Here is a 21,550-nt window from a genome sequence, read left to right on the forward strand (position 1 = left end):
TTCACTTGTATAATTCCCTTTATACACCTGCACTGAGAGAAGGGAAGGGTTTGTACCTCTGGACACAGTTTGTATGGCTTCTTTGGCTTTCCCAGGAAAACCAGAGACTTTTCCACTGCAATGGCTATATAGAGAGACCAAGCACTCAGCCTTCTGCCCACAGGCTCTGGTTTCTCCTGCTAACTTCATCTGTGTCCCACAGAGCAGGGGTGCCTTTGAGGTGGCAGGAGGTGGGAGCCCACAGCTTTCTCTGCCATGCTCTGCACATCGCTCCCGAAGGCTATGGCTACACAGACGAACAGGAGCTTGCTGCTGTCACGATTTAAATGTGTGACATAAGAAACAAACCCTTTTATGGAGCCCATGTAACAGGGAAGGAGCATAGAGGTTTGGTTTTTGAACTCCTTGATCAAGTAAGAGCTTCAGTAAAAGCTGAATTTGAAGCAGACACTGTTTTTATTGCACCTAATCTTTTTACCTGGCTTGCTGGCTCCAGGAAGCGTTTCATAGTCCAGCTGAGGGGAGATGAGGTCTCTCCTTGTTTGGCCTTCACACTAGGAGACGAGCTTTTTTGTACAGTTCCTGTTAAACATAGCTTAGTTAGATGCCAAAAATTAAAGTTCCATATATCCAAACAAGCTCCTCATTCACCATCTGAGCTGGGGGTTGCATTTAATCCCACTTATTATCATCTGAACTGTTTTCATAAAGTGAGATTTATTTAACATTTCACAAGCTCTCCCTCAGATCAGGTGAAACATTATGACAGAAAGACGTTACGCCAGCCAGGCCCAGGACAGAGCTATGAACAAGAGATGAGCAGGAGACTTTCTCCCTCACCTGCTGGAGCACACTGCTGACTAGGTGCAACCTCGAAAGACAAATTAGCAGCCACTGGAAAGGTCTACTTCAAAAAAGGTCTTAGCTGACACAGATATAAAAAGGATAATTACAAATCTAACATTTCTGTCTAAAACATTTCACCTTACTAGTCACTCTGCCGTTGCCAAGAGTTTGCTTTTATCTGTAAGATTTTAGCAAGTGCTAAGTCTGGAGTTCAAAAACATCAGACAAATGCCAGAGCGCACATTTTGACATGACCCCAAAGATTAAAATGGAGTTAAAACATACAGTCCAGTATGCAATATCTGGATTTTTTCAAATGGATACACAATACTTTCTCTCTCTTTTTTTTTTTTTTTTTTTGCTATCTACATGGATAAGTGTACACAGATGGAGTGGATTCCTCCTGCCCTTTCCCTACCAGGACATTCTCCTTCCCATTCATCCTGAAGAGAGGATAGAGCAACCACCTCTTGGCACCCCTACTTTCAAGATCATGGCAGCCAAGCAAAACCCAAAGCAAGTAACATGAGCTATAGAGCTGATCCATCTGAACTGGATGTTTTTGCTAAAATTTCTGCAGTGGACAGAGTGATTACATCGCCCAAACAGTTCAGCTGTTTTGAGGGCCCTCAAAATATTGATGTTGGGGAACATGTCCTTAAACCTTCCCGCACCTGGAAAAGGACAAATATTAGGAGAGAAAACACTGCTTGTTACCTGTGACATGAGAGGAACTGGTATCCTTGCTCTCTCTGGAGTAGTGTGTGCGATTGCTTCATCCATCTCCTGCTCAGAAACCTAAAGTCAAGCGGAGGACAGTGATCAAACTGGGTAGATGAAATGAAGATGAAAGTCTGACCACTTATCACTACAAATACATGATTCATTTCAGATATGCTACTATTTTTAAAGACACAGTAAAGAAGACCTAGTTGAGAGCTCCTAAGTCCTGATTCAGACTCCCTCCGTGCCACTCTCCTGCAGAAACCAGGAGGCAGAAGCCTGCTGACTTCATGAAGACCATGTCCAAGTGCCATGTTACACAAACAAATAAAACTGCACCAGACTTAAAGAAATCAAATGAAGCCATTACAGCACAATTTTAACTCAATTAAATGCTGTACATTGATTTATTGAGAAAATATTACTTTAAAATAGACAAAGACTCCTTTGTACAAGCATACAAGCAACAGAAGATATTCTACACTTAACCTAGTGGAAGAATACCAGACTTCCCGAGATATTAGCTGTCTTTTTTTAATTTTCATTTCTCCTTGCTTTTAAAAAGAAAACCTAAATCAGTAATTGGTAATTAATGTTTCTATGGTTTAAGAATAAATACTGGTTTACCATATTTGCTAATTTTGTCCTGAATTACTGCCATGCACTTAAAATTATATGGAGTTTTCCAGCAATAAGAATTATAACAGGAACAACTAGTCTGCAGGAGTATATATTTAAAAAAAGAAAGCAAGTTATTTCTGTTGAAAGTAATTTCTATACACATTGCTTTACATGAATTAAAATTCAGCATAAATAGAGACAAGAAACTTGAATCTTTCTGAACCATGAAGATTTGAAAGATTCCTAAGCAAACTCAGCAGTTTAAACATAGTTTAAATGCCACATTCACTCAGAATAACAAGAAGAAAGAAAATTTGGTGGTATTGCTCTTGGAAGTACATGAAAACACTGAAGTGAACATATTCAGCAACAAAATGTCCTGTGGACCTTTTATGTCATAAAATGAGACATTAAGTATAAAAATGTCTAAAACGTGAGCCTTTGTAGAAATACATCTCTGTTTTCAGCCTGTGGCATGACCTTACAGCAAACCAAAATCCTCTGGGCTCCTGGGGCACAGGGAGTTCCTACAGGACACGGATCAAGCCCTGAGAGTATGGTCCAGGACCTTTACACGAACCTTTGGGTACAAGATGTCCCAAGAGTAAAACTAGGTACTGGGAAGACTGCAGTATTTGTTTAAAGCTAACCAAAAATCCACACTTCTGCAAGTTCTGCCAATTTCAATTTTTAGCATCCTCTACGCCTCAAGCAGATCAAACTGCTTCTATGGAGAGGGACAAACTAATTCCTAACTACAATCTGCAGGTTGGGGTATTATTAAGAGCTAATAAAATAGAAAAACCCACACACTTCTGTAGATCCCCAGTGCTGTCAGAAAAATGGTGGCAGTGACATAATGATAAATACGGGTCCCCATATGGACATTCCTTCAGAGCTCCAACTATGAGGGATTGTGGATTCAGTAATGCCTGGGGGGAGAAATGCTTCAGGGTCTCTCCAGCTCAACTTTTAGCTTTTCTTAGCATTTCCTGGCAAAGGATTTGTTGTCATTTTAAATATCACTTATGGAAAACTGTAATAGGAGCCACTTAATAGTTTCCCTCTGTTACTGAGTAATAGCAAGCAATTAGCTTAACTCATCTTCTCAGCAGATACCTGGTTAGGTCACTCATCAGCTTTCAAGCCACCACCGCAGCGAGATGAAGGACGGATGAGAGAGGGCAGGCTCTACTCCATGGAGTTTTTATTTCATGCTACTTACAGACTCTCCAAAAAGTCTATATGCCTTAATAATGCAATCAAATTGAACCATCATGCTGGTTCAGCACAGCATACAGACTCCCTAGAAATACTGTTATCTTAGGCTATAAGCCCAATTCTTACCCCTTCCATGCTTACCTTTAACTAACAGAACCACGGCTTCTTTCTTTTTAACAGCACAAGGCCTCGCAGCAATGATGATAAACTCTGGGCAGTAGACCTCTATTTGTCTATTGTTTGTATATTTGATTTAGCAGAAAATACACAATTCATTATAAAATAAGAAACCTGAGTTCTCCTAGATATGGATTTATTAAAGCCTCCATTTTTAGTTACGAGTTCGAAAGTCAGAGCTCTCTGGACCCACTAATGCAAATATTTTTACAGCTTCATTCCTGTTTAAACAGAAAGGTTTTGTACACTCATGAAATTCTTTGAAATATTGAAATAAAATAAGTTGTTATTCCCTACAGCTTGGTTAAAAGGGTTTTATCTTCTATCATCAATTTTTAAAGATTGCTTGAAAACTAATCGCTCACTTTGCAAACACAGGTTTATGTTCAAATTGCCCTTGCATAGATTTCATGGTAGCAGTATATTCCAGATTCTCACTTTTTAATTCCTGAAGGAAAACTTTGATCTTTGGACAGACTTTACTTTTTTTTAAAAACAGTATTCCTACTACTTTATTATAGTTGATCAGTTCAATCTGTTGATATTTATATTCCTGTCCCTAAATTATATTCTACTCAAAGACAAACTAACTGCAAAATAACTTTAAGGAGGAAGAGGACTTGTGCCATATTTGCATTGCCACTTGGTCCAAGTATGAAGAAAGATGAGAACACTTCACTCAAGTAGTTCCAGGAAAATTGCATTTGATCAGTGGGTGACTAAGTGAAAAGCAGCAGGGACAGTCCAGCATTGCTACAACTTACAAAACTGGAAGGCATCATTACAATCCTGACTTCTTGACATGCCATAGAGAGAAAAATCCAATATTCTTCATTTGCTGCTTTCCCGACAGCAAGACTCAAATTACAGCACCAGATGAAAACACCCCAGACACACTAACACATTTTCTCCTCACCTTTGGGTTAGGGTGCCAGCTAATGATAAGGCTAACTGGACCTGGACCACATTCACTCAGAATGGCGTAGGCTTCACTTAACACCGCGTGACGCAGACTCACCGAATCTGCCTCCAAGATCTGGTCACCCCGACTGCAGAGAGACATAGAGCCAGTTAATCACATCTGCCTTTTACAGAAACATTTGTGCTTTCAACTGATGAACAATCTTTTTCAAAGATACAAGTATCTGGAAAAGATCTGACTTGCAAAGAAGCCAGTATTGCTCTTGCTCCCAGTGACGTGAATGCTTTAAGTCCTGTTGACTTCAGGAGGGAGGTCCAGAGATCCCTTCTGCACTTACCGTCAGTGCTACAAAACCCTATTAAATCAACAGAGAAAATTGGCTGCATTTGGACCAGGGTGAAAGCAAACTTCAATTCCAGTTCTGCATTCAGCTACTTGTTGAGCACAGAAGAGGAAAAATTAGGTTCAGATGGGCTGTTCCTTCCCATCATATTGAATTACTTAACACAAACACTGATAAGAAATTAATGATTTAGATATGAGTTTATGAAATGAATCCAGGAAAAAAAATGAGCACGATAAGCCTGTATTTGCTTCAAATTAATGTATAGGACCCATTTAAAAGAAAAAAAGAAAAAAACCCAACTCTTCTGAGAGGAAAGCATAGATTGTTTAGTTTTGTTTTTCCAATTTCTTAACTCATGCTCATGGTGCTCAGACATCTGGAACTATTCAAAAGAAAGGATCATCAACTAGGGATATCATTAAAGCATTCTCCATAATTACTAAAGCATTTGCTTTAAATAGACACTCTCAAACAATCCACTACTGCTGATTTATGTTGGGCTACTTCATAGAATCATAGAATCATTGAGGTTGGACAAGACCTCTAAGATCATCGAGTCCAACCGTCGACCTAACACCACCATGCCCACTAAACCATGTCCCTAAGCACCTCATCTACACATCTTTTAAATACCTCCAGGGATGGGGACTCAGCCACTTCCCTGGGCAGCCTGTTCCAATGTTTAACCACTCTTTCAGTAAAGAAATTTTTCCTCATGTCCAATCTAAACCTCCCCTGGCACAACTTGAGTCCATTTCCTCTCGTCCTATCGCTAGTTACTTGGGAGAAGAGACCGACACCCACCTCGCTACAACCTCCTTTCAGGTAGTTGTAGAGAGCGATGAGGTCTCCCCTCAGCCTCCTTTTCTCCAGGCTAAACAGCCCCAGTTCCCTCAGCCGCTCCTCATAAGACTTGGTCTCCAGACCCCTCACCAGCCTCGTTGCCCTTCTCTGGACACGCTCCAGCACCTCAACGTCCTTCTTGTAGTGAGGGGCCCAAGACTGAACACAGTATTCGAGATGCGGCCTCACCAGTGCCGAGTACAGGGGCACGATCACTTCCCTACTCCTGCTGGCCACACGATTTCTGATACAGGCCAGGATGCCATTGGCCTTCTTGGCCGCCTGGGCACACTGCTGGCTCATGTTCAGCCAGCTGTCGACCAACACCCCCAGGTCCTTTTCCGACAGGCAGCTTTCCAGCCACTCTTCCCCAAGCCTGTAGCACTGCATGGGGTTGTTGTGACCCAAGTGCAGGACCCGGCACTTAGCCTTGTTGAACCTCATACAGTTGGCCTCGGCCCATCGATCCAGCCTGTCCAGGTCCCTCTGCAGAGCCTTCCTACCCTCGAGCAGATCAACACTCCCGCCCAACTTGGCGTCGTCTGCAAACTTACTGAGGGTGCACTCGATCCCCTCATCCAGAGCATTGATAAAGATATTGAACAAGATCGGCCCCAGTACTGAGCCCTGGGGAACACCACTCGTGACCGGCCGCCAACTGGATTTAACTCCATTCACCACAACTCTCTGGGCCCGGTCGTCCAGCCAATTTTTTACCCAGCGAGGAGTACACCTGTCTAAGCCGTGAGCCGCCTCTCATGAACCCGTGCTAGCTGGGCCGGATCCCCTGGTTGTCCCGCACATGCCTTGTGAGCGCCCTCAAGATGAACCGCTCCATCATCTTCCCCGGCACCGAGGTCAGGCTGACAGGCCTGTAGTTCCCCGGATCCTCCTTCCGGCCCTTCTTGTAGATGGGCGTCACATTGGCAAGCCTCCAGTCGTCCGGGACCTCCCCCGTTAACCAGGACCGCTGATAAATGATGGAGAGTGGCTTGGCAAGCTCCTCCACCAGCTCTCTCAGCACTCTCGGGTGGATCCCATCCAGCCCCATAGACTTGTGAGCGTCCAGGTGGCGTAGCAGGTCGTTGACTGCTTCCTCTTGGATTATGGGGAGGTTATCCTGCTTGCCGTCCCTGTCTTCCAGCTCGGGGGGCCGAGTACCCTGAGGATAACTGGTCTGCCTGTTAAAGACTGAGGCAAAGAAGGCATTGAGTACCTCAGCCTTTTCCTCATCCTCGGTGGCAATGTTCCCCCCCGCATCCAATAAAGGATGGAGATTCTCCTTGGCTCTCTTGTCATTAATATATTTGTAAAAACATTTTTTTGTTGTCTCTAACGACAGCGGCCAGATTGCGTTCTAGCTGGGCTTTTGCCTTTCTCATTTCCTCTCTGCACGACCTAACGAGATCCCTGTACTCTTCTTGAGTTGCCTGCCCCTTCTTCCACAAGCGGTAAACTCTCCTTTTTTTCCTGAGTCCCAGCAAGAGCTCCCCGTTCAGCCAGGCCAGTCGTCTTCCCCACCCGTTCTTCTTACGGCATATGGGGACAGCCTGCTCCTGTGCCTTTAAGACTTCCTTCTTGAAGAACGTCCAGCCTTTCTGGACCCCTTTGCCCTTCAGGACTGTCTCCCAGCATCCTGAACAGGCCAAAGTCTGCCCTCCGGAAGTCCATGGTTGCGGTTTTGCTGGCCCCCCTCCTTACTTCACCAAGAATCGAGAATTCTACCATTTCATGGTCGCTAAGCCCAAGACGGCCTCCGACCACCACATGTCCCACCAGTCCTTCTCTGTTTGTAAACAGCAGCTCGAGTGAGGCACCTCCCCTGGTAGGCTCACTTACCAGCTGTGTCAGGAAGTTGTCTTCCACACACTCCAGGAAACTCCTAGACTGCTTCCTCTCTGCCGTGAGACTAAGACATATTAAAATCACAGCATAGTTCTGGGATTGGTTTCCTTTCTATACACGGTTCATATAACTACCTGCTGACAAACAAAGTATCCTAGAGTGGCTGTTTTTGAATACAAACATCACATATTCTTGGTGAAAGCTAATACTGATATCTAACAAAAAAAATAACAGACAGAAAAAAACATAAAATTAATAATTGGGTATAATGCAGGATGGTGCTTTGAAACCACACTGATTATCTGCACTGTGCTTCTCTCAGAAAAGAGAATCAGATAAGGCATGAACTTCTCAAACTGTTATATATGATATTGCTGCTGTAATTTAAGGTCTAGAATAGTGGACAAGCCCAGGAAGGAACTGCATCGTATTTAGTAAATCAGATTGCTCCACAAACATTTACTAGCAGATGCAACCCCTAGCTATTCCCAGGAGTGGTTTTTTTAATGACCACTTTGGCTAATAAGTGGTAATAAATGAGGGACACAAAAACCATCCTTGCTTCAAAAAACATTGAGTCCAAGAATTAAAATGTCTGTACAATGCAGAAAAGGAAAACTGGGATAATATCCACTGCATTTGCATGCTTGTAGTACCTTTAAATATTCTTTTTATAAGCAAGGGCCTGTCTCCAGCAATGGAAGCTTTTCCACCATCAAGACTGAATCCCAAGCCAGCAGAGGTTTTCAATAATTCAACGCAGATGACATCATTCATATCCAGGTTTGGATCTGTGACAGAATATACACAGCATCTTGTTATGCAGTCAACAGTAAATTGCAAGTTGTGTTTAGTTGGTTTTGTTTTTGCTGCAGTGACAAAGCAATTCAGAGTTCAGTTCATATTCAAACTAGAACTTGTTGTCACCCAGTTTCTCAGAAGTGAATGTGTATTATTGCAGCTGTGAAGGGGAGACAGTACAAAATGCATTTACACACAGAGACATTTTCATTTTGCATGTTCAACAAATACCTGCCAAGGCATTTTTATTGGCAAAATTAAAGCTTAGCAAACTTAGCAAAGACTCTATCTAAACATCAACAAAGTAACTGAAAAATTACAAAATTAATGAGCGGAGAGCATCTCTTTCTTTCATTTGTTCCCACTTGCTTATTTAATGAGCTACATCTTTTTAAATAACAGTAATGAATGAAACGTTACATTAAACAAACATGTTCCATCCTCTTAAGGAAGAGTTTGTAATCACTCACTAGTGTGAATAATTGTTTCTGGTCTCATATCTATGGAAATAACCATAATTACCCGTAGGTGCATACTACCTCCTATGTATCGGATGTTCTTAGAATGCAATATTGCTGTAGCTGACAAAAAATATGATTTTGCTTAGGAGGAAGTAAATCTACAATTTTGGAAAACAGGACCCTCTTTGCCCTGCATGAATGTAAAAATTATGCAGTCCTCATTATCACAAATTACTGCTACTATTATCTCAAACAACTTCAAATGTTATCTAAAACATTTGAAGATGAGCTTTGCCTTGCAAGATGGAGACACGTTCTTAATAACCCAATGCTATGTTGTTTATGAGATAATGTTGCCCCCTAGTGCCTGCAGCCAGCAGATATTCTGCATTTGCCAATGTGCAGGACGCAGGGAGTTCAGGGTAGAAAGGGATTCTGAAGTAATTACATATATTACATCCATGGGAGCAATTGCAGAAAGGCTGATCCATTCATTTACAGAGTGCTTTCCTATTTCTTTTAAGCCGTATTACAAAGCTGTACTATAAACTTTTAATCTAAAACACATGGACGTTTTTCCCTTCAGTCTGCTCTGCAAAGGGAATCCTTCCAGCTGTTCTTGGACAAAGATCATACCTGTTCCTATTTCCATGGAAACATCCTTTCCAGACACCACACATTTTCTGCCAGTAGCTGATATCTCAAGTCTGGAGGAATTGTTTGTTTTGTCTTTTTTCTTCTGGATGACAATGACTGCGTAATTTGTATAGTCTTGCCTGATGGAGAACATTCAGGACATCCCCATGGACCAAGCTCGCAAGAGACTTGCCACTGATTGACAGAACAAGATCTTCTTGATTAATAGTCCCTTCTTGAGATGCCACTCCCTTTGAAAACACTCTGTGGACCTACAAGAAAGATTGCAACTTAGGGATGCTTTAACTGCATGGCCACACATAATGCTCTACAGGCCAAGGTGAACATGAAGTCCCTGCCAAAGTTTGCAATCAGTGCCCACTGCCTGGATATCAAGCACACAACAACTGCTCCAACAAACACCCTCAAATACTAAGCCCTAAGTGACTGGACAAGAACTGCAGTTAGGGATGGGGCGGGGGGGAGCAGAGGAAAAGATGCTATTATTGCATGGTCATTTCTAAAGCCAAAGACAACCAAAACCAGCTAGAGACTGTAGTATCACAAATCACTTATGCTTTCACTGAACTCCTCAAAGGTCTTCAATTAACATACTTCAAATGACACAAAGGTTAACTTCACATCCATGCTACAGCAAAGTCACCAAGAACAACATTGTGGTGTGCAACATTTGCTCCCCAAATTCCCACTGACTGGGATATGCATCCTGTGCTGTTTTCAAATGCACGCTTCTAAGCGGTGCACAGCATCTGTGCACAGAAAGGCTCTGACTTACTGCAACTGTACAAGTATTTAATTATCCATCTCAATTTGGCTGATCAAATACAATGTGAATAGATGCAAAAGGATGATTTAGTGGCTTGAAATGCATCTTTTCTAGAGAAAAAAATACTATTTTATTTATACAGCTTACCGTTGTAAGCACGTGGCGCTTGCCTTGGCGGGTTTGTGGGAGTGTGATACAATCAATCTGTCAGGCCTCCCCATATTTATATTTCAGCCATCGTCCTCCATACCAGAGGGGCTTTAACCGCTTGGCTTGCTTGATTGCAGCGCATGTTTCACATCCATGGATAACCTGCGCAATAGCGTCCATGGTCAAGTCCACCCCTCGATCACGAGCCCATCTGTATGTTGCATCTCTTCCTTGGTGACCTGAGGTGTCATGGGCCCACCGAGCTAGAAATAACTCACCCTTATGTTGCCAGTCCAGATCCACCTGAGCCACTTCAATCTTAGCAGCCCGATCCACCTGCTGGTTGTTTTGATGTTCTTCAGTAGCCCGACTCTTAGGTATGTGAGCATCTACGTGACGGACTTTTACAACCAGGTTCTCCACCCGGGCAGCAATATCTTGCCACAATGCGGCAGCCCAGATGGGTTTGCCTCTGCGCTGCCAGTTGCTCTGCTTCCATTGCTGCAACCACCCCCACAGGGCATTTGCCACCATCCATGACTCAGTACAGGGAGAGAGCACTGGCCACTTTTCTCGGTCAGCAATGCCTAAAGCCAGCTGGATGGCCTTTACTTCTGCAAATTGGCTCGATTCACCTTCTCCTTCAGCAGTTTCTACAACTTGTCGCATGGGACTCCACACAGCAGCCCTCCACCTCCGATGCTTTCCCACAATATGACAGGACCCATCAGTGAACAGAGCATATTGTTTCTCATTTTCTTGTAAATACGAGTCAGAAGTCTCTTCATTAAGATCAGAAGTAAGATCAGCCCTTCTACTCTGTCTGGGGAACTGCCCGCTGGAAACTGGAGCAGCAATTTTCCTGGAAGAACCTCTTTCTGTGGTTGTTTTCCCTTGCAATTCACGTACCCGTGCCCCTAGGGCTGCAGTAGGTTTTCCATCCCACTTCCTCATGTCCTCTCCGTGGTCACGCAGGTAAAACCATAGGGTGCCCCATGGTGTGTAACCTTTATATTCTCTCTCTTGAGCAAAAGAACGCTGACTCCTAATAGCCAAGATATTGGTCCGTACAGGTGGGAAGTAGGACCTATCCTCTTTGAATTGCTGGATCTCCCGGGACAGTTTTTCGGACAGTTTCTCCACAGCTGAGATGAGGGAAGATGAGAGACTTTCCTCGTATTGCCGGAGTTGACTAGCCAATTCATCCACTGTTTGTTCCTCTCCATCTTTCCAGGTCATCACTGCCAATGAATTGGCGTATGACGATGGTGCGCTCCTTATAAACATCCGCCACATGGGTCGTGTGCACTTGACTGCATCTGGATCTTTGGATAGCTGTTCATTGCTCAGGTCACCATAAATCACCTCCAGCACAGCTAATTCTCTCAGAAACTGGATACCCTTCTCCACAGTGGTCCGCTTGCCTGGGCGACATATGACATCTTCCTTGAAGGGTGTCCTGGTTTCGGCAGGGATAGAGTTAATTTCCTTCCTAGTAGCTGGTACAATGCTCTGTTTTGGATTTAGGATGAGAACAAAGTTGATAACGCACCGATGTTTTAGCTGTTGCTAGGTAATCCTTACACTAGCCAAGGACTTTTCAGCTTCCCATGCTCTACCGACTGAGAAGGCTGGAGGTGCACAAGAAGCTGGGAGGGGGCACAGCCAAACTGGCCAAAGGGACATTCCATACCATGTGACGTCATGCTCAGTACATAAACTGGGGAAAGCTGCCCCGGGGGGGGCCGCTGCTCGGGGACTGGCTGGGCATCGGTCGGCGGGTGGTGAGCAATTGTACTGTGCATCACTTGTTTTGTGTATTATTATTATTATTATCATATTATTATTATTATCATTTTATTTCAATTATTAAACTGTTTTTTATCTCAACCCACAAGTTTTTTCTCACTTGTGCTCTTCCAATTCTCTCCCCTATCCCACCGGGTGGGGGGGAGTGAGCGAGCGGCTGCATGGTGCTTAGTTGCCGACCGAGACTAAACCACGACAAAGGGATACCTTTCCTTCACGCTTGACAAGAGTCGCCTCCAAAGGCTGAGGACTCGTGTCCCTTTTCCAATCGCTTTGTCAATGCCCCCTTCCCTGGAAAGGTCTAAGCCGTGAGCCGCCAGCTTCTCGAGGAGAATGCTGTGGGAGACGGTGTCAAAGGCCTTACTGAAGTCCAGGTAGACCACATCCACAGCCTTTCCCTCATCCACTAGGCGGGTCACCTGGTCATAGAAGGAGATCAGGTTGGTCAAGCAGGACCTGCCTCTCATGAACCCGTGCTGGCTGGGCCTGATCCCCTGGTTGTCCCGCACATGCCTTGTGAGCGCCCTCAAGATGAACCGCTCCATCATCTTCCCCGGCACCGAGGTCAGGCTGACAGGCCTGTAGTTCCACGGATCCTCCTTCCGGCCCTTCTTGTAGATGGGCGTCACATTGGCAAGCCTCCAGTCGTCCGGGACCTCCCCCGTTAACCAGGACTGCTGATAAATGATGGAGAGCTGCTTGGCGAGCACCTCCGCCAGCTCCCTCAGCACTCTCGGGTGGATCCCATCTGGCCCCATAGACTTGTGAGCATCCAGGTGGCGTAGCAGGTCGTTGACTGCTTCCTCTTGGATTATGGGGGGTTCATCCTGCTCGCCGTCCCTGTCTTCCAGCTCGGGGGACCAAGTACCCTGAGGATAACTGGTCTGCCTGTTAAAGACTGAGGCAAAGAAGGCCAATGGAAATGAGTCTGCATGTGAGTCCACACACCAAAGGCAAAATGGCAATTGCATGTGGCAGCCTTCAGTAACCTGTACCTCTGGTACAGGCTCACGAAAGCAAAGGGTGACCTATCAGTTGTGTAATCATGCCACTGCTTTGCCTATCTTTTAGATTTAAACAGCTATTAGAAACTACACAAATGGAGTCACTTACACAGGCGCATGATTGAGAGGGGGAGCTCAGATACAGAGGAGCTGGATTCAGACCCCTTCTGGTATTGCAAAGCCAGTATTTGATTAACTAAGTTTTCCAAAAATCAAAAACATCCTTTAAGTTTTGGCTTATGGAGCCATAAACTGCTGATGGGACAACAAAAGCAATGTCTCAAAGAAGCAAGCTAGAAAACTGGGAAGCATGCCTGGATATAATCAATCACTTAAACCTAATAAACAATACAGCTGTTACATATAGATGCAACCACCACTGCAATGTTTTCCAAAGAGGCTTACAAGAAAGCAAGTTAGCATTAAAGTACTGTCTCCTATAGACATTTCTATATTGTAGGTACTTTCAAGGTTTTTGGCAGGGATGCCACCATAAAATTATCTTCTTCCCTTATTCAAAAAAATCAAATTGCTCCATCACAGTTTTCCCAGTGAGCAAGGAAACAGAAAGCGCTCTCTACCCACACAAAAGCAAGGCTGTTGCTCAGCCTCTCTGCACCAGTGCTCACACCACAAGTTCAGTGTGGATCACGCAGTCCCAGCAGGTCTTCAGCGCAGCCTCCCCTCCCGAGCGATGCTCCCAGCACCCACCAGCATTTATGCAGGAACGCAGAAAGGTGGAAGATTTCCTCCAATGGTTTTTAAAAACGAGGCCTCCAGGAGAGGAACAGCAAATAACTTTCTGTCACTTAATCCAACATAAAGCACAAGGGAACCCTAGGAATGATTGCCTCTCTCTCTTATGGTTCCTTAAAGTCATCCAAACTGCACGACAGAGTAAATGAGACGGGCAGGTCGGCCTGCAGCAATCCTGCCAGGCAGACAGTAGGGGCAGAAAAGCGCTGCTGCAGCCATGGGCACAGTCAGCTGCAAGAACATCTCCCCTAGCTCTTTTTAAGAGAGTTTCAGGTGACTGAGCTTTTAGCAGAGCCCTGCAAATTTCCTCCCAATCTGGGGTCTCTGGCTGCAGCTCTGATAAAAAGACACGAGGCTGCACTTCTTGCTGCTCCCCTTTCTCAAAGGGAGAGAATTTATCTTTCTCTATTAGGCTCAGCTTTCTGTAGAGAGAATTTAAAAAAAACCAAAACAAAACACCAAAAAAAACAACCAAACCTTAATGATCGTGCTACTTCCAGCACACAGAATAATGTTTCCTGGGTATTAAATACCACTTTGGAATGTCTTTATTTAAATGTTTTCTTTTTGGTGAACTCTTAAGTAATAAATCCCCTCCCTGCTACACCAACCAATTAGTGAAAACAAAGTCTCAATGTTTCTGCTTTAACTAACCTTAATCTGCCATCCATTTTAGCCACTGATCCTGGGGCCAGGCTGTGAATGTATATCCCTGGAGAACTGTTTTCCAGCATGAGACAACAGGCACCAATGCCGAGCCCAACCCCTGGCTCTGTGAAAAACAAAAAGTACTAAGAAAAATACTGTTATTCCCCACAGATTGTAATCACACAGGACACACAAGTGTTTGCGTTCCCACATCCCATCTGAGACCAAGACTCATGTATTGTTTCAGAGGTCTGGCCTTGGGTGCAGTCAGTCAGGAAGCCAAGACCAACAGTAGAAATCAGGATTGAAAATATCTGAACCTGACTGTTTTCAGAGATCCATAATTGAGAGGACTAGCTCTACTCCCGGCAAATTTTCTGTGTGCCGTGGGAACAGCCTGGAAATGTCGCACAAGGTCTGATCTGGTCCGAGGCACAAAGGAGTAGGGGCAGCAATCCAATAAAGATGTCACTTAAAATTATTGCAGAAAATATGAGCACAGATGCTGTTGCCAACTGTACTGCTCTCTTTTGTTAAATATCTGCATGGTATCCCTCGGCAAAGAGACACGAAGAAAAGGTGAGGAGTTATCTCTGGTTCAATGATTTCCTCTGTCCACTTTCACCTCTGCTTTCCTTCAGGTAATAGCGTTCCTGAAGTAGGAATTGCTGGACATCTTACCTTCTCTCTCCAGATTTTTAATCCAACCTTTAAAATCATCACCTGAGCCTTTAAAATAGGCATATTTGTCCCACCACATGTAACATATGCTCTAAGTTTATCACAGAATCATAGAATAGTTTGGGTTGGAAGGGACCTCTAAAGGTCATCTAGTCCAACCCCCCTGCCGTGGGCAGGGACATCCTCAACTAAATCAGGTTGCTCAGAGCCCCGTCCAACCTGACCTTGAATGTTTCCAGGGAGGGGGCATCCACCACCTCTCTGGGCAACCTGTTCCAGTGTTTCACCACCCTCAGCGTAAAAAATTTCTTCCTTATATCTAGTCTAAATCTACCCCCCCTTTAGTTTAAAGCCATTCCCCCTTGTCCTGTCGCAACAGGCCCTGGTAAAAAGTCTGTCCTCATCTTTCTTATAAGCCCCCTTTAAGTACTAATAGGCTGCAATAAGGACTCCCCAAAGCCTTCTCTTCCCCAGGCTGAACAACCCCAACTCTCTCAAGCCTTTCCTCATAGGAGAGGTGTTCCATCCCCCTGATCATCTTCATGGCCCTCTTCTGGACCCGCTCCAACAGGTCCGTGTCTTTCTTATGCTGAGGGCTCCAGAGCTGGACGCAGTACTCCAGGTGGGGTCTCACCAGAGCAGAGCAGAGGGGCAGAATCACCTCCCTCGACCTGCTGGCCACGCTTCTTTTGATGCAGCCCAGGATACAGTTGGCCTTCTGGGCTGCGAGCACACATTGTCGGGTCATGTCCAGCTTTTCACCCACCAGTACCCCCAAGTCCTTCTCGGCAGGGCTGCTCTCAAGCCCTTCGTCCCCCAGCCTGTATTGATACCGGGGGTTGCCCCGACCCAGGTGCAGGACCTTGCACTTGGCCTTGTTAAACCTCATGAGGTTCACGCAGGCCCACTTCTCGAGCTTGTCCAGGTCCCTTTATCTTGTGCAATTATTGATAATGAGAACAACCCTCAGGAAGGAGTTCAAACAGCTCATCTGGGCAATTCTGCATGGATTTGCCTTCCCCAGAGCTGCCCTTTACAAGAAGGGCATGGCCATTTGGGCTGCTGAGAGGTTGATTCACATTTTGCCTGGTATCTCACAGCCTCCCCCTTTCAGCAGCACAGACACTGACTGCTACCCATAAGAGCCTCCTGACTCTGGAGCAGCAAAATGTGGAAGGGGAAACTCTTCAGAGGTTTTTGCATTAGAGGATGTGTTTCTCCCCCATCCCGTGGTTCAAGATTAGAATGACATGGGTAGGTGCCCTGGATGTTAGAGCCATTAACCTATTCCCAAAAATTCCCCTAAGAAGCAGGGATTCATTCTCCAAGCTCATTTTAATGGACCCTCACCTTTATTGAGCATCACATCCATGACGAACCTGTCTTTCGGGCTAGGGCCTTTGTGGCTGGAGGAAGAACCATCCACCTCATCAGGGCCGGGGACAGGTGTGCCACCGTTGGCGCTGGAGCTGGGGGAGCTGGAGTGGCTCAGCAAGGTGGGAGTCACACAGGGCATGAGGCTCGGGCTGCGCAGCTGCATGTGCACAGTCAGGGTCACCACACCTTTCTTGAGTTGCTGGAGAGACATCAGAGAACCCCAATAAGGCAACATGATATGCCAACATTTGCCAGTAAACCTGCATACAGTATTTTGTGGCAGCAAAAGATTATAAAGCCGAGGGTGCTAAATGGCACTTAATGAAGAGGAGCATGAATCTCTCTCGTACTACATCCATGTTACCTTAAACCTCTGAATGGCTTCCTGATGGGTCAGCCCTTGTAGAGACTCTCCATTAACTTCTAGGATTTCATCCCCTGGTAATCAGATACAAAAAATGAAGTCAGCAACATAGAGGCTATAGATATGTAAAAAACCCTTCCTGTACATAAGGCAACCCGCTACTATGTGGATTCCAATTATCTACTCAGTAAAAAGCCTTTTACTATTCTTAGTTTATTTTCACTTGTTCTAATGCCTTTACAAGTTAACAGTGATGAATTAGCAGAGTAAAGACTGTTCTTCAGCGGAGATCCTTAAATTGGCACTCTCATACTAACAAACAAGCTGAAAACACTACAGATTTTAACTTAAGTCTGAAAATAAATGCTCATAACATGAAGTCCAAAGGGACTATAAAACTCCCTTTCTTTTGTGAGCATCAACAGGAGAAACGAGAATCTAAGTGAAACACTACAGCACTCACTCCAAAGCCTGTTCAGAGAAAACTGGCCTTGCATCCACATGCAGAAAGCAAATGTGTTCCTCTTACTAAGTGCCCACGGAGAGAGAAGCGAGTGGCCCACACACTGTGATAGCAAATGCCCTTCTCACCCCAACGAACATGTCCCGTCACATTTCTACCTGCTTCCAGGCTCTGGGTCTTACTACTTACACCCAGCTGTGTTGATCTACCTTCATTTTATTAAAAAGAGGGCAAAGTGAGCAGGATCCAGATCCACTTTCTGCAAATTTTACTTGCATCTGTGCAAAATTAGATGGGTCGACATCATCAGCCAAGTCTACCCCTCCTCTCCTTTCCTAGCCCCAGGATAAGGAAAAAAAAAAAAAAGAAACGAAAAAGAAAAAGAAAAAAAAAGAGTATGCGAGCTCTGAATAGCCTGCAAAGGCTTACTGGGTTTATGGGACAGCTGCTACTTATTGGCTTCCCGTGGTGAGCGTACAACCTATGCTGCAGGGACACGAGCTTCCCTCTGGCAGTAAGTTTGAGAGTTAGCACCAAAAGCAGCCTCAAATACAACAAGTGATGAAACGTAAAGAGGGGGATGATGATATGAGAAGGAGAGAAGTAACACAGGAGCAGCTTTCTATGGAAGAGAAGTAACCCAACCCCTGCAGAAGAGTTGTAAACCACCGCTCTAAACTCACGGTCACTTTGTACTTTCAACAGTGCGTAAGAGTCTGTCTGGCATGGGAGCACTCGGACCAGGCTGCAAACACACACAGCTATACATCCAGCTCAGAGATCAAGACTGGAAAAGCAGTAATAAAATCAGGCTATATCTGCTTCTCTAACCAGCTGGGTAATCTTACTGCCAATCTCATCCTTCCTCTTTTCTTTGTCTGGTTATGACTCTTACTTGTTGATTCACATCAAAAATCACACCAAGAGGCTCAGAGAGCACAAGGGCCCAAAACAGCCTCTCCCAAGCATGCCCCTCTGTATAACCCCTTCTTGAACCAGCATCTTTAAGCCAGATGTTGGTTGGATAGATATGTTTCACTGCTATCAATGACCCTCTGCAACTGAAGAATTGCAGCTTATGGCTTGGGCAAATAAGGTTCACTGAAGAGGAAGGGAAAAAAAAACCCTTCATGCTGTAGTTTTCCCTTCTCAATATGCAACATAATCAAGTTAACTGCTATGAACGATCTTGCCCAGAATGGACAAACAGGATGTGTTACATCCTCCACAGGCTCTTGCTGATGGCCAGGTGCCTAAATAAAGCTGTACTTGAATTTTTCTGCTGGACTGAAATAATATCCCATTGTGGTCCTTTATATGCAGTTGGATTCTCTCTACTATACCTTCTTTAAGCCTTCCATCAGCAGCCGCTGCTCCATTTGGGAATATAGTCTTCACAAAAATCCCCATGCGTCCACGAGCAGAATCCTGCCCTCCCACAATGCTGAATCCAAGACCCTACAGAAAAGGGAGGAAAAGACACACAGCTGGCACCTTACTCTATTATCACCTGTGTGAGAAAGACTGCCAATAACATACAAGACAAAGGAAAGATGAAAACCTAATAGCTTCTGATGAATCACACTGCAATCTTGCCCTCTGCTTGCATTTCCCGATTTACTTTCACTCTAATATCAACACACTTATCAGCCCAAAAAAGTAGCAGCAGGCACCTTAAGCTAAAAGGCAAAAATGCTATTTTGAGATTTTTTTTTTTTTTTAAACACTGGGTCAATGGCTCTATGTTATCCCATTCCCATTTAAAAAACTGTAACACGTTGCTCTTAAATTGACAGACAGTAGATTCCCACCCCTGAAATCCATATCCAGGATTAACTGTAGTTTTCTCTGCTGTCACAGATCCTGCATTTCCTCAGGAAAAAGAAAAGCTTAAGAACATGACATAAGGTCAGTGCTGTAATATCAGGAATGTAGCTGGAAGGGGGCTGGCATGGGGGGGCTGCCATGCACATGTACATTTTTATTTATTCTGGAGACATGTACCACATTGTATTTAAATAAATCTAGATCAATACATTCCCCAGGGCTCCATCTGTTAGCTCTTGCCCCTGCGCTGCCCCGGCTGGCTGCGGGACCGTCTTGCAAAGTTGATCAGGAAATGGATGAGCACAGCAGAACAAACCTCTCCCCCTTCTGCTGAGTTATTTCCCAGCCCAATCACAGGGAACAATTTAATTTAAATTGTGACTGGTACATTACAAAATGATCCTACTGTGCAAAATGTGGGAAAATTACAGCAAGATTCACTTTGACTGTAATGAGCTAGGATTTCATCCCTTGAACATTTTTCTGAATATATCTGTAATATCCCGCCCCCCCGACACATGCCATTTTCCCGGTATGACATCCCAGTGCCTGTGCCAAGCAATCAGAGCAACTTCCTGGAATCCTCCAATTCTCATTTTCTCTGAGGTCCCCACAGGACCCCCAGTCACAGCGGTTTCCGCACATTTATCCTTGCCATTTCCCCACCATGCAGGGAAGGGCCATTAACCCCTATTTTACAGATGAAAATCCAAGACACAGGCCAAATTTGCACAAGCTGGATTTCATGACGTGGTTTCCAGATTACTTTAAACCAACATAAGTTGGAGCTGCCACAGAAAGGGGCAGCTCTGCTTTCCCTTCGTCCTCACTGCCCTGTCCTTACCCTGGGGACAGAGCTCACAAGCCATGGGCTGAGGTAGACCCACTGCAAATTTGCCCAGGAGAGCCCCAAACCTGTTTTCTGCCACCTCCTCTTCACCAGGAGGCTGTGCAAGCCTCGCTGCTAGCACCAGGGAGGAATGGAGCACAGAGCTGGGGGCAGCCACTTGTTTTCACTCAGCATTAAAGCAATTCTGCAACCGCATCCATAGGCACAACTTGTACCCACCACCCAGAGTGCCATTTAAACCCGCTCCCTGCTTTGGGGTGTGAAATTACCTCTGGTTTTAAAGCTCCCCTTCCCCGAGCACGCAGGGCGCCGCTGCTGCACACAGCCAGGACAGCTATCTTGGCAGGACCTAGCATCTTGGCACTTCTTTTACTCCCAAATCCTCCTGGCACCTACAACTAACCCTTTCCCGTCACATCCCCCTCTCTTATTCTAGGAGAACAGTTATATTTCTGTGTTTTCTGCCCATTTTTGAATGCAGCTTCCCTCCCCACGCTGCAGTCCAGGCTTGGGACCAGGCTGGGGGATACTCCGGGCTCACCCACAGCCCAGGGGCATCAGCGCTCACGGGAACCGGGGCTGGATCCCCAGTGAGCCACCAACACACAGCCACAAGGGCTACAGGCAGAGGAGCTCCCTGGAGGATGCTAAAAATATCTGAGTAAATGGAAATTAAGGTGAACATAAGAGGGAGGGAGTCTCAGAGAGTATTAGGGATGAGAACATATTGAGCTCTGCACACAGGTTACTGTTAAGACTTGGGGACAAAGCAATAGAAAATTTGGGGAGTATTCACCATAATTGACATTTTGGTGATGACATGTTGAAACATGTCCCCCACCTCAGTATTAGAGCTCACTGAAATACATAGGGAAGGTAAAAGTTTAAAAAAAAAAAAAAAGAAAAAAAAAGGAAAAGAGAGAGAGCACGTGCGCAAGGAAGAGAAAGGGGGGGGGGAAAGGATCTTCCAAAATTCTGCTTCATCTTTCTGTCCATACAATGGTTCAACTCAGGAGGCTGAATGCAAACATCTTACAGCTGGGATATTCCTTCCAAATTAAACTATTACGATGTCCAAAGGAAAGAAAACCTATCTCACTTTTAGAGAGCTAAAATAAATACACACCATAAAAATTCTACTACTGCTATCCTTTATCAACCCAGCTTTACCTTGGGATTGACTTCTGTATTTCAGTATGCTACTTCCCAGAGTTGGACTCTGGTTGTTTCCTTTGGACATTTCTGCACAAGCTGGATCTTGAGACTTCTCAGTTTCCATCACCTAAAAGAATAAAAAAACCCACCCTGATTTACTTGTAAACCGGAGAAGTTGATGGAATTCCTCTCATTTTTACTAAGGGACAGAAAATTCCACTGCACATCATATTTTTT

At 44.8% G+C, this 21,550-nt stretch overlaps 1 protein-coding gene across 1 annotated transcript in view; it reads right to left on the reverse strand.

Annotated features, from left to right (window-relative positions):
• The window catches only part of LOC143172212 (PDZ domain-containing protein 2-like), a 111,680-nt gene that overhangs the window by 38,909 nt on the left and 51,221 nt on the right, over positions 1–21,550 (reverse strand). The window contains 10 exon segments of the mRNA XM_076361452.1: positions 479–582; positions 1,564–1,602; positions 1,605–1,644; positions 4,505–4,637; positions 14,603–14,720; positions 16,628–16,853; positions 17,019–17,092; positions 18,825–18,939; positions 20,700–20,815; positions 21,329–21,440. Coding sequence (XP_076217567.1) covers positions 479–582; positions 1,564–1,602; positions 1,605–1,644; positions 4,505–4,637; positions 14,603–14,720; positions 16,628–16,853; positions 17,019–17,092; positions 18,825–18,939; positions 20,700–20,815; positions 21,329–21,440 — 1,077 coding nt within the window.

This window comes from Aptenodytes patagonicus, chromosome W (assembly GCF_965638725.1).
Source record: "Aptenodytes patagonicus chromosome W, bAptPat1.pri.cur, whole genome shotgun sequence".
In the NCBI taxonomy this organism is placed as follows: domain Eukaryota; kingdom Metazoa; phylum Chordata; class Aves; order Sphenisciformes; family Spheniscidae; genus Aptenodytes; species Aptenodytes patagonicus.